General features: G+C 36.1%; 1 protein-coding gene across 1 annotated transcript in view; it reads right to left on the bottom strand.

The window, feature by feature from the left end:
• The window catches only part of LOC141584329 (protein eyes shut homolog), a 254,903-nt gene that overhangs the window by 47,429 nt on the left and 194,905 nt on the right, over positions 1-12,569 (bottom strand). The window contains exon 4 of the mRNA XM_074398129.1: positions 3,476-3,658. Within this exon, the coding sequence (XP_074254230.1) occupies positions 3,476-3,658 (183 nt within the window). The remainder of the gene's footprint in view (positions 1-3,475; positions 3,659-12,569) is intronic.

The raw sequence follows: 12,569 nt of genomic DNA, 5'->3' as shown, positions 1-12,569 counted from the left end.
GAGGGGGAGCATTAAGACAAATACCTAATGCATGTGGGGCTTAAAACCTAGATGACAGGCATGGCATATGAATAGCTATGTAACAAACCTGCACGTTCTGCACATGCATCTCAGAACTTAAAGTAACATTTTTAAAAAGTTGCATAAAAAACACCTAAGGTTCTTGATAAAATTTTATTTTGTTCTGTTTTTTGATTCAAGAAGGCCTGGGAACTAGAGTTTTAACAAGCACATTCATGTGATTTTAATATATTTGTCAAGAGCTCTTATTGGAGAAACTCTGTCTTAAATCATTACACAATATATACATGTATTGAAACATGACATTATACCCCATAAATATGTACAATTATTGTGTCCATTTAAAGAAAAAGCTCTTCAGTGCTATTTGTATTTTTTTAAGCTGGTGTTCTTGCTCCCTCATGTGGTGAAATGCAGAATCATATATTTTAGAGTTCTCGTTTTCAGTTTCAGAAAATGAACTTCACAGTTTATCAGTCTGTTATCTAGCCTTTGTTTAACCACGCTATAAGCCTATAAATGCAAGTGTAGAATTAGCATTAATTCCTTTGCATACACAGCAGAATACTAGAGAAGACTAGAAAACGTCACATGTAAGATTCCACAATTTAGAAATGTGGTGGCTAAAACATTGCTTTATATATTTTATGTGTGTGTTAAAGATTTTGAAGGAGTATTTGGTAGATGAGTACTAATGGGTTTTTGGTGGCAGTGTTTTGGTATCATGGTCCAGGTGTTTATCTTTTGCTTGGGTTCTCCCTATTTGACTTTAGGATTTAGAATATCTGTTTTAAATCAAGACAGACCTAGGGTCAGCAATACTCATTTGACGTTTTCATTTGTCATGTTTCCCTTTTTTCAAGTGAGAAGGATTTAATTGAAGAATATATGAGAGGTAGCATGCAGAGTAAAGGGTTAGAAGCAGGAATTCTTTATTTCCCTGCATGGCCTATAGTGGGAATTCACAGATATTTATTAAAACTGCTGGAGAGAGGCTTTGTGAGTGATTCAGCGATAACTCACCATTTCTATAAATGAGAAGAGAAATTAAGAACTTTGCAGCCAGCCGAAGCCTGTAACAAAGGCTCCACATCCTAATGCAGAACAGGCTGTCCATGCTCAGATGAAGCGTAATTGCTGGAAGAGTTGGGAGGAGGGGAACCACTGGGGAAATACTAATAGAGGACATAACATTTGAACTGAGAATCCCTAAGAATGACCACTCTTTAGGAATCTTTGTGAAGCTGTGTTACTGACTTACATCTCCTGCAATTATTTGTTCTTATTGTGATTATTGTATTCATTCATTAAATACTGACATGGTCAGGGACTGGGCTAAGTATGGGTGTACAAAGTCAAACACGGCTGACTTGGTCTCTTTCTGTATAAAGCTCCCATTCTATTAGTGGAGACAGACAAGAAACAACTACATTAAAAATAAATAAAAAGTTTCTAAATTAAATTAATGGCAGTGAAGGAAGTAAATAAGAAGCTGAGGTACAGAGTAACTTGGATGGGGTAGGACAAGACTTACTTTGGTGACGGTGGCTACAGAAGGCCCTTCTGAGAAAATATACAGTACTGTGTTTGTTGAGTACAATATTTTAAGAGCTTCTCATGTATTAAGTTTGTTATTCCTCACAATGTTATAAGGAAATATACTGTTACTATACACATTTGATAGGTTAGAAAATAGAGGTACAAAGACATTAAGTAACTTGACATATAATTTGTACGTGGTGAGACTGGATTTATGGCTACATCACCAGTCTCTAGAGCCTGTTACCTTGACCACCATGATAGCGATTTCCTGTCAAGCCCAAGGAAAAAGCATGCACAAGACCTCTGAGACAGGAACGCACTTAATGGTTAAGGCACTGGAAAAAGAGCTGTAGGAGAAGAGCACAGAGAGGGTGAGAGTGGCCTGGTTGTGTTCAGAGATACAGACTGGGATCTGATCCTGAAGGACCTTCGAGAATATGATAAGGAGGTTTGGATTGCATCCTAAGTGCAGTAAAGAGCCATAGATGGGTTTTAAACATAGTTCAGACATGATCTAATAAACCTTTTAAGAGGCTAACTCTTATTACGATGTGGAGAATTAATTGCAGGCAGGAAATCAGTAGGGAGACCAGTCAGGAGGAGGTCATGAGGTTTCAGCATAGAGATGGAGAAGAGATTCAAAAACAAATTTTGGATGTAGAATGAATTGCCCTTTACATGATAGAGTACCCCATCCTAGCAGACATGGTGGGAGGCTGAAATATCACATTTCATTTAAGGTGTAGGCTCCTTTCAGACATGTGCTAATACAGAAAAGAGTGTTTGGTATTAAGAGACAGTCACTGATTGAATTGAAAAAAAATGGAATATGTTATTTACCCTAGCACAGTAGAACCACTGACAGTTGAGAGAAAGCTCTTTTTCTATTACAATAGGTTAATCTCGCAGATGAAAACACTGAACTCAGAAAAGTTAGGTGATTAATTGCTTAACTGTTGATTGGAGACTTAAAAGTGAAATATATGTGATTTCCCTTGACTTAATACGTAAGTAACTACTTTCTACTTAAGAGAGACAAATTTAAGTTATAAGTTGATGTTCCACCAATTCCAGGTCACTGGAGTTCTTTGTTACAGGCTGAGTACTTTCTTAATTTCTTGCTTCTTTAACTTAGAATGGTTTTCTTTGAGGACAACAACCATTACTAAAAAATGAGAATTTTCCTTCTCTCTTCACATATGGAAACAGAAAGAAACAGAGAAAAGGACTAATCAATAAACTTACTTCCCATGTGACTTGGTCACCTTCCCTGTCCTCATTTTGCATGTGGGAATTTTTTCTCTCGATCATAAAGGGTATCTGATATGGTTAGGTTTTGTGTTCCCACCCAGACCTCATCTTTAACTGTAATCCCCATAATCCCCAGGGGCCAAGGGAGAGATCAGGTGGAGGTAATTAAATTGTGGGGGTGGTTTTACTCATGGGTTCTCGTGATAGTGAGTGAGTTCTCAGAGATCTGATGGTTTTATAAGGGGCTATTCACCCTTTTGCTGGGCACTTCTTCCTGCTACCTTGTGTCGGAGGTGCTCGGCTTCCTCTTTACCTTCCACCATGATTGTTTCCTGAGGCCTTCCCAGCCATGCTGAACAGTGAGTCAATTAAACCTCTCTCCTTTATAAATTATCCAGTCTCGGTTAGTTCTTTATAGTAGCATTAAAACTAATACAGTAGCCCTGATGTAAAGTAGAGCTTCAGAAATGGTCAGGGAACTGCTAAATACTTGGGACCACAAGGAACATGCTCCAGGCAGAAAACAGGAGAAGGCTGCATCTAGCTGAAAGTCTTTTTTTTTTTTTTTTTTAAATCCACAGCCAATTAGAGTGTCCCTGAGGAATCTCTAAAGTATTTTTAAAGGAGCAAGACAAGTCCTAGAGGGTTCAATTAATCTTACCGTGGCCTTTCTGTCCAGTAAAAAATATCAAGTTATTTTGCAATGCCGAATGGTTGTTTGCCAGCTGAAACTTCAGGTGGAATTCATAATGGAAGCTGATGTCTGAGATCCGTGAATAAGCCAGGAATGAAGTGTACCCAAAGGCATCTGTGCCACTGAACCTGGGCTGAGTAATATTAATAGCTGTAGAAAAACCCAAACAGAACAGTTAAAATAAAACTGTACATGTACTTGTAAAAGGAAGGTTATGTTTTGCTGATGCATCGGGCCAGATAGTCTGTTTACTGTTACGTTAATTATACTTTAGTGCCTTTCAACATTGAGCAACTAAGTGACTCAATAGAGAATTTCAAAACCAGAACAAAGGAAGTGCCGCGTTTTGAGATTTTATATATAATGCTTTCAGTAGCATACTCTTTCTACATAATGGGTAATGTACTCAAAAAGCAAACCCCCATATTTTGAAGCTTAATTTCAGAAATAGAAAAGATTACTGGCAGCCAGTTTTTGCTCATGTGCCTCGTAAACATGATTAAGCATCCAAAACCTGGATATGACTTAGAGAGGAACTCACAGCTTTCAACAAACTTTGCTTTTCTAATCCTGCACCTTTATATGAACCACAGCCCCAGGTCAGGGATAGGAAAGTCAAGAAATAGGAAGGAATTTGATCAGTTTTTCACTGTCGCTGAGTCACCAGAACTCTTCTTTAGGTAAAAATCATTGTTTAAAAGCAGTGTTCATTCTTTCTTTGCTGGGATGTTAAGTAATGAAAGCATGAAATCCAATAGGTATGAAAGTGTAGAGAGATTTATTAAAAACAGGAAATGGTAAAACCAAAGTTCGTGGGCCAGTGTGAACAAAATGGAATTTAATGGAGGGGTGCCATTAACTATCTATTCCCTCTTTTCATCGTACCTTTAATCTTCTTGTATCAAACTCTTCTTCAATTGTACTGTCCTTCATCAATCCCAGTTGGCTTTTTACATTTCCTTACTCCAAGAGGACAACAGAAAATAAAAAAAGGCTTTTGATACCCCGTTCCTGTCTCTTATTGATGATATCACTACATTAGGGGATGTTCCTAAAATCTATTCTTATAGGTTGGGGACAGCTCGGTTGAGAAAATAAGAGCTTATGTTGTTTCCTTCTCAAGAGATGTTGAAACTGTGGGGTAGCTATAAAACTAGAATTTTTACAAGCCTTATGAAATATCCTCCTCATTCTGGTACCTAATGTTTAAAAGAGCTCATTACGTCTCGTTATAATTGTTTATGCGGCAAATAATTGTGCTAACCTGGGAAAAATGATTCTCATTATCAGACTTATGTATCTTTGCTTTATATGACTATGAAATTAACATATTTGTGTAAATAACCTGAATACTTTGTTTTGATATTTTATTAAAATCTTATCAGTTTATTCCCTGGGATATGTGGCATAAGTTAGGTGTAATTTTCTCAAAACTCACCAGAATGTGAAGTAGGGACTTTGAGACATATTGCTTCTTATATTTATTTTTGCAGTCTAATGAAAATTTTATGATTTGTGTCCCCATGATAATAACACTCTTCTCATCAGGTATATCACTTTCAGTAGTACTATGGCGAGGGTGATTGAGGGAAATGAAATGTACTGGCATTAAAACAGAATAAAAATACTGACCATTATTCAATGTTGGCATTAGAAACTATGAAAATAGAATTCAGTTAAATTTAATACTAAAATAGGGAATGACTATCTTTTGCTTTTAATAGTTCTTCCTGTTAATAATTTACAACTGAGTCTACCTAAAGGTTTCATTACATTTAGGCTAGATTGACAAATACATATCTCACATATGTAGTATTTTACTGTCAGACTCTGTGCTAGATACTGGTGGCACAAAGATTAAAAAGCACTAGTCCTTCAAGGAATTAGTGTGAGGTCAACACATTTACGCAGCTGGACTGAAAGTTAAGGCCTGGTCTAAGAACTTTCAAGCAGAAGAAATAGCATGTTCTAGGGTGTAAAGACCAACACAGCGTGTCATACTCAGGGAAATAATGAAGTTTGCAAATTTTAGAATGAAGAATAAAAGTGAGAGTGGAAGAAAATGAAACAAAATAGAAAGTGGTCAAATTATGAATAACTTTATATTTTCTTTATTATCCTAAAGTTGTTGGGCAATGATCAAAGTTGCTTTTTAGAAATATTACTCTGTTGATGACATGTGAATCATAGATTAGACACAGAGCTGGAGGACCTAACTTTGGTCAGGATGAAAGTGAGAACTTCTATGATAGCAAGAAATCTAACAATGAATTAAGCTTATGCAGAAGTCTAAATGTAAGGCAGTTTATGGATAACTCATTAAAGAAGGTAATGGTGAGATATTTAAACAGTTAATAGAAGTACGTTATCAGTACAACCAATTAATTTCATGATATAATTTTATACTATCAAAAAGAAGTACTTTTGAAGTTTGAGAATAATAATGAAGGCTGATAATAACTATGACCCATAGGAATAGATCTGTCACATGCTCAGCATTTCTTTGTCTGGAGGTACCCTGTTCAATAACACAGCGGCTTGTTACCTGCAGCTGTTTAGCATTTGAATTGTGGCTAGGCCTGTGTGGGAAGGGCTTAGTATGAAAGAAAGAATGTAAAATATATTATTAGTAAATTTCTATATCCATTAAACATTGAGCTAAATTAGTTTTACTAAAATAAATTTCACCTGTTTCCTTTTACATTAAAAAATGTTGTTACTAGAAAAATTACATAGGCAGCTCACATTGTATTTCTATTAAATGGCAACACACAGAGACACAAGTATGTCTTGATAGGTAAGCTCTTTCTCTAAACCATTAGTTGTGACTTACTTCAAGGGGCTTTTTCTTTTGGTAACTTTGAACCTGTAAAAGGATAGGGCATTTAGGGGAAGCAATAGGAATCAGGAGAAGGGGTCAAAGATAATATAATCTGTCACTAAGAGGCTTCTATGTCTTCACCCACACTGTCTCTATCACTCTTGATTAGGCACGAGATCAAGAGGGACTCAGATAAGGAGAAAGAAGACTTTCAGCCTTACAAATCATTATTTCCAATGCTTTAAGCCCTTTGCCATCTCCAACCGGGTAACATTGGGTTAATTTGGTTACACAAATGCCCAGATCAGCCTTCTGGGAGGATCAGTCATCATTGAACCAGGAAGTTGAGCAGATTGTAATGGGAATATTTTTGGACTATTAAATGCATTTTTTTCTTTGGTAATCTCTAGTTGCCTCACAGATGCCATCTGTAAAGTCATGCATTTTTGTCAGTTTTTTAAAAGTTACATCAATGAATTGGGCATATGAGAAAAAAAGGGGATGCTGGAATTGAAACTAAAATAAATTGTTTAGTTTGTGGAATAAGAAAGCAAAATCACTAATAATGGCCCGGGACCATTTCAGGCACAGTCAAAAGCTATCCAGACATCATCTAGGGCCATTAAAAATTCTAGAACCTTGAGTAAAGAGAGAATATTGTGATATTTTCTATTATATTATAGTGCTATGTTATAGGCTCAACATATAATCTTTTTAGGATCTTATATTATCTTTACAAAACACATTTTAGCAAATGTTACTGCAGAAAGGGTATAAAATTTTATTTTTTAATCATTTACTAAAGCAAATTTTTGTCATTCCCAATATGGCAGAGAAAAAGGCATTATTGTTTTTAATGTTACTATTTTTTCCTCTTAAAATATTCTGCAGTTAGTCTTCCTTTTAATGTGAATTATTAAAGTTTTATGCACGTAAGAGGCTAAGATGAGCTATTGGAATGTGGGAAGAAGACATATAAACAGCCCAGATCTCAGAACATCTTCCCTCAACTCTGCGGTGATGCATCCTGAAGCCTGCTGGCTTTTAAACATGAGCTACTCTATGGCATAGTGATGGTGGGAGGCAGCTGGGGCCGGCCAGCTCAGGCCCGATTCTAGATATTCTCACGTTCTGTGTAAACTTGGGCAAGTTATTTCACTGTTCTGTTTTAGTTTCTTCATTCATAAAATGAGAATGAGAAAAGCCCATGACTGAAAGCATCACACTTGAGCTAACTATACAATTCAAGTGGGCAAAACTCTTGCACCAGACCTGCCATCCTACTACATATTTCCAGTCCAATCACTTCCCCAGTCTCTAAAATGGCTATTTAATGCTGCCTCTCTCCTCAAACATCTGATACTCATTATCTCTCATCAGTTAATGATCTTACTTTTTATTTTGCTGGGAAAAATAAACCCATCAACAGAGAACTACCCAATGCTTTCATTGTCAGATTCTCCCACCCTCAAATCTTTTTTATCTATATGCTTTGCTCTCCCTCTGCTGACAAGGCTGACTCTGCCTGGATATTCCATCCACCCCTTCTCATTTGCTCAAGGGCATCACTTCAGAAATTCTGGCCTGCTTCCCAGGAGTTACCAAATTATTCTTCTGTACTGGAGCATTCCCTTTACCATGAAATATGCTAGAAGGTCCCCATTATAAGTAAAAAGCTTCCCTCCACTCCAAATTACCCTCTAGCTACTGCATGTTTCTCTGCTCACCATTCTAGCATGGGGCTTCTAAAGAGTTGTCTGTTTCACAATTTTATTACCCATTCATGCTTGATTTTATTCAGTCAGGCTACCTTCTCTATCTTTTCTTCGAACTTTTGTATGTTAAGATCACTGGTAACCACAATCTTTCTAAACTCAAATGTCAATTCTCTTTTTGTATCTTATTCAGTGTCTCAGAAGCAACTGACATGGTTGATGATTTCTTTTCTCTTAAAATGCTTTCTTTACTTGGTCTCCATGACCACTGCACTCTCCTGGTATTTATCCTGCCTTAATGACTGCTGCTCCTCATTCTCCTTTTCTTCCAGTTATCTCCATCTACCATCATTCTGTATTTGATCATGAGTACCACTCCTGAGTACCTGGAGTTGCTATCCCTGGCTTTTTTCCAGAGCTCCAGATTCATATATACAGCCAACGACTAGATAATGGATATATATTTGTATGTCTGATAAGAATTTCAAACTGATCGTACACAAAGCAAAACTCTTTATTCCCAATATTTGTTATCTTCCCCCCAATCCAATCCCTTCCCTTCCTTTGCAATAAAATGTTTCCCAGTCACTTTTCACTCAGAGCAAAATCTAGGCACCATCCTTAAATTGTATCTTTCTCTGCTGCCTCAACTGACAGACTGATAAATACCGAAATATTGTTAACTTTGTCTTCAAAATACATCCCAAATCCCACTGCTGCTTTTTACCACCTCTGTTGATACATCAAAGTTTAGTGCAAAGTTTCGGCTGTTCTTTCTAGCCTAAACTATGATATTTGCTTCTTCACTGGTCTTCCTCTTGCTACGTTTATCACTTTACAATCTCTTTACCCTACCAGTCAAAGTGGCCTTTTAAATATAAATTGCACATCAAAAGTCCTCCAGTGTTTTTCCTTGAAGTTTGAAATAAAATAAAAATTCATGAAGATTGCCTAAATCTCCTGATCTCCAGATTTATTTTATACTCATTTCTTCTCGCTCATTCTGTTGCAACCAGGCTAACTTCTCTGTGTTTCTCAAGCAAACCTAACACACTCCCAGTTCAAGACTTCTGCTCCTGTTCCCACTGCCTGAACCATATTTTCCCCAAAAGCTGCGCGGCCTGTTCCCCAACTTCCTTCAAGACTCGCTCAGGTGTTCTCTCCTCAGAGGGCTTTTTGGGACCACCCTATTAAAGTATTAATCGCCTTGTATCCCCCTTACTCTCTAGCTTCTTACCCTGCTTTACTTACATGACCCAACTCCATTATATGTTATTTATTCGTTTAATTTTTAATATTTTTCTCCCTGGACAGTTTGCAGATTCCACTATAGCAGAGAGCTTGCCTGTCCTTCATAGTGCTTCAACTGGGTATCAGTCACATATTTTTCAAATAGTCGAATGAATACATTTAAAGGGTTAATGTAGTGGTAAGGACATAGTGATATCTATCTTTACAACTCCGTTCTTAAGTGACTAAGCGAACTATTCTGCACTTATGGAGCCACTGGGTGAAGTTGTGAAGTAGATTTCTACACCATCACCAATGCTAACCATGGCTTTTTGAATTTGTTTTTTGTACTTTCAGTTTTTTGTCTCTAAAAAGTAATTTTACTAAATTTTTGCAATAATATGAGAATTTTAATTCTTCTAGTGTAGGTAAAAATTCAGATAATATAATACATACCGAATATCAAGGCATAAGGACCCCTAACCTGACAAATCACTTCCTTTTTTATTGATTTTCATTTTTTTATTTTGAGACAGGGTCTCATTCTGTCACTCAGACTGAAGTACAGTGGTGCAATCTTGGCTCACTGCAACCTTCATCTCCCGAATTCAAACAATCCTCTCACCTTGGCCTCCCGAGTAGGTGGTACTACAGGCAGCCACCACCATGCCCAGCTAACTTTTGTATTTTGTGTAGAGATGGGGTTCACCATATTGCCCAGGCTGGTCTTGAATTCTTGAGTTTGAGCGATCTGCTTGCCTTGGACTCCCAAAGTGCTGGGATTACAGGCATGAGCCATCAGGCCTGGCCCAAATCAGTTGGTTTTAGTAATTAAGTTGTATAACTATAACTATAATTTTATAAATTCTATCTTATAAACATTAGTTTCCCTTTAATATTTGAATATAATGTTTTCTTTAATTTGTGAGCTAAAAATACTGAGTAGGTTTTGTGGGGCAACTGATAGATTTTGACAGAATATTTTGCCTCTTACCTGACAAAGTATCTGTATGATACCCTTATGATCATGTTTAAAATTTTACATATGCTGTTGAAAAAATTTCCTTCAGTTCATCAAAAAATACTTAAAAATTTTAAGTATTTTCAAGATAGATTGTTGGGTCTAAATGTATTTATTTTTGGAGTTCGTTGCTCTGTTTTTAAGCAGATACAAAAGACAAAAGCCTGTGGTTGATTTTTACTTGGATTCTGTTTTCTGTATAGGCTGCTGTGTATAACCTCAGCAGAGTGGACACCAGGGAGCGCTGAGCTAGTGAAAATCCAATTCAGTTCTTCCTCCTCTATTACGTATTTTAATGAAGCAAGCAGATGGTAGATAGATTTTCCCTTGGAAACTGCTGATTTTGAAAGACTCCAGAATGTCAGTTTTCCAAGCATGGTGTTCAGCAGCATAGCATATCTTGAAATATACATTTAACTTTGCCAGGAAAATTAATCTACCCTTAGGCAGATGGATAAATTTGCAAAAATACAAGACCATTGCTTGCTTCTCTGGCTTTCCTTCCTAGCTTTGAGTATAAACATCTTTCCTCTCTCTTTGTTCTTAACTTCTTAGTAATGTAGCCCTAGATTTAGTGCAATATCCTGCCAAAATGCAATTAGGTTATAAAACTATGTGTGTGATCATTATCTTTGTTGCCTCCGTTTTTGTTGTTGAACAAGCTCCTTGTGGAATACGCTTCCACACTGTTCAGCATTATCATTTAGAAATAAAAAATGGCAACCTACAAATGTGATTATCTTTTAAAGGGAATAGAAATAAGTATGTCCTCAGATATCACCAACAGTTAGAGGTGATGGTAGCTTGTACAGAAAACATACACTACCTTTTCCTTCTGAACCAAGACAAAGATACCCAATAACATGAATAAAATCGAGCTCTCTATTCAAATGGATATATAATACTCAGTTCACCCGCAGGTAAACACATGAAATAAATATGATTGGTTGGTTGCCAATTCTTGTGTGTAATAAATTATTCACGCATTCTGTATAGATATTTAATTCTTACCTTTCTTACTTCTTTATCTAATTGTCAGGAGAAAGCTAAGAACAAACAGAATTTTATATTAAGATAGAAAAACTGTTGAAAATATAGAGCATTATGATTTCCAGCAGCAAAAGCTAGAATCCAAAGCATTCTTTTTAGATGTATAATTCTTAGAAATTACTGCCATCTTCTGGCTTTCCAAAGTAACTAAATTAGGTACTGGTAGGATGTTTTACAGTGTCAGAAAATGTCAAAAAGGGGAAAAAATCCCTGAAACATAAAGATTCAAATCATAATCATAGTATCTGCATTACATACAGTTTATGGCATAAGCTTTGAGAATGGTAAGATTTTCACATCCTTTATAATTCACATTACATAAGCTGTGCAGGTTTATACCAGATTACATGCCCTTGGTTAGTAGTTTATTGTGATAAAATAAGATTCCTTGCTATTACACACACAGAATATTCTGGAACTGATGTATTTTGAATAATTTTCTTATTTCTAACTCATGAATTTCTTCATGACCATGAATATGTAGTTAAGAAATCAAGAAACATTGAGGTTGGAATGAGTTATTACTCAAGTTCAGTGGAGATTTTTTTTTTTTAGTTTGTTACTTTATCACTTTTTAAGATATGTACTTTTTTATATTCTAAAGTATTAAAAATAGATGTACTTTTGTATATTCTAAAGTATTAAAAATAGCAATTATAGTATCTATTATGTCCCAACTGCTAGATGCTCTATTTAAATTACTTTATTTCTCATAGAACACCAGTGAGATGTCCTTTTATCTCTATTCCTATCTTATAGATGAAGAAACTGAGGCTCCGAGATGTTAAGTCATGGAGCTAAGAAATGGCAGAGTCAGGATTTGAACCCCTGTTCATCTGACTCCAAAGTCTGTGCTCTTTCTAACGTGTCATGTTACCTATCTCTCTTTGACGGCTGGAATATTCATGACATTTGCCAATTAAAAGCCCCTAGCAGGTATTTTATGTAATTTCAAGTATTACATTAGTAAAGTAGGTACTCTTCACGAATTGGTTTTCTACCACTTTACTATGCTCCCAAGTCCCGACCATGGGCTCATAAAATTCCATAGAACTCTTAAACTCCTCCTTCTATATTTAATGGAAATGTAAACACACATTAACTGCTTTGCAGTGTCAAGCATTTAATTGATACTCAGTATATTCCAATGAATTTATCAACAAATAGGTTTTAATAGAAGCTCGCTTGTTTTCTAATATGCATAGACAATAAAAAACAGTGGTT

Source organism: Saimiri boliviensis, chromosome 4, assembly GCF_048565385.1.
Source record: "Saimiri boliviensis isolate mSaiBol1 chromosome 4, mSaiBol1.pri, whole genome shotgun sequence".
NCBI lineage: Eukaryota > Metazoa > Chordata > Mammalia > Primates > Cebidae > Saimiri > Saimiri boliviensis.
Note: the sequence above shows the minus strand (reverse complement) of the source record. Positions and strands in the feature narration are given on the sequence as shown.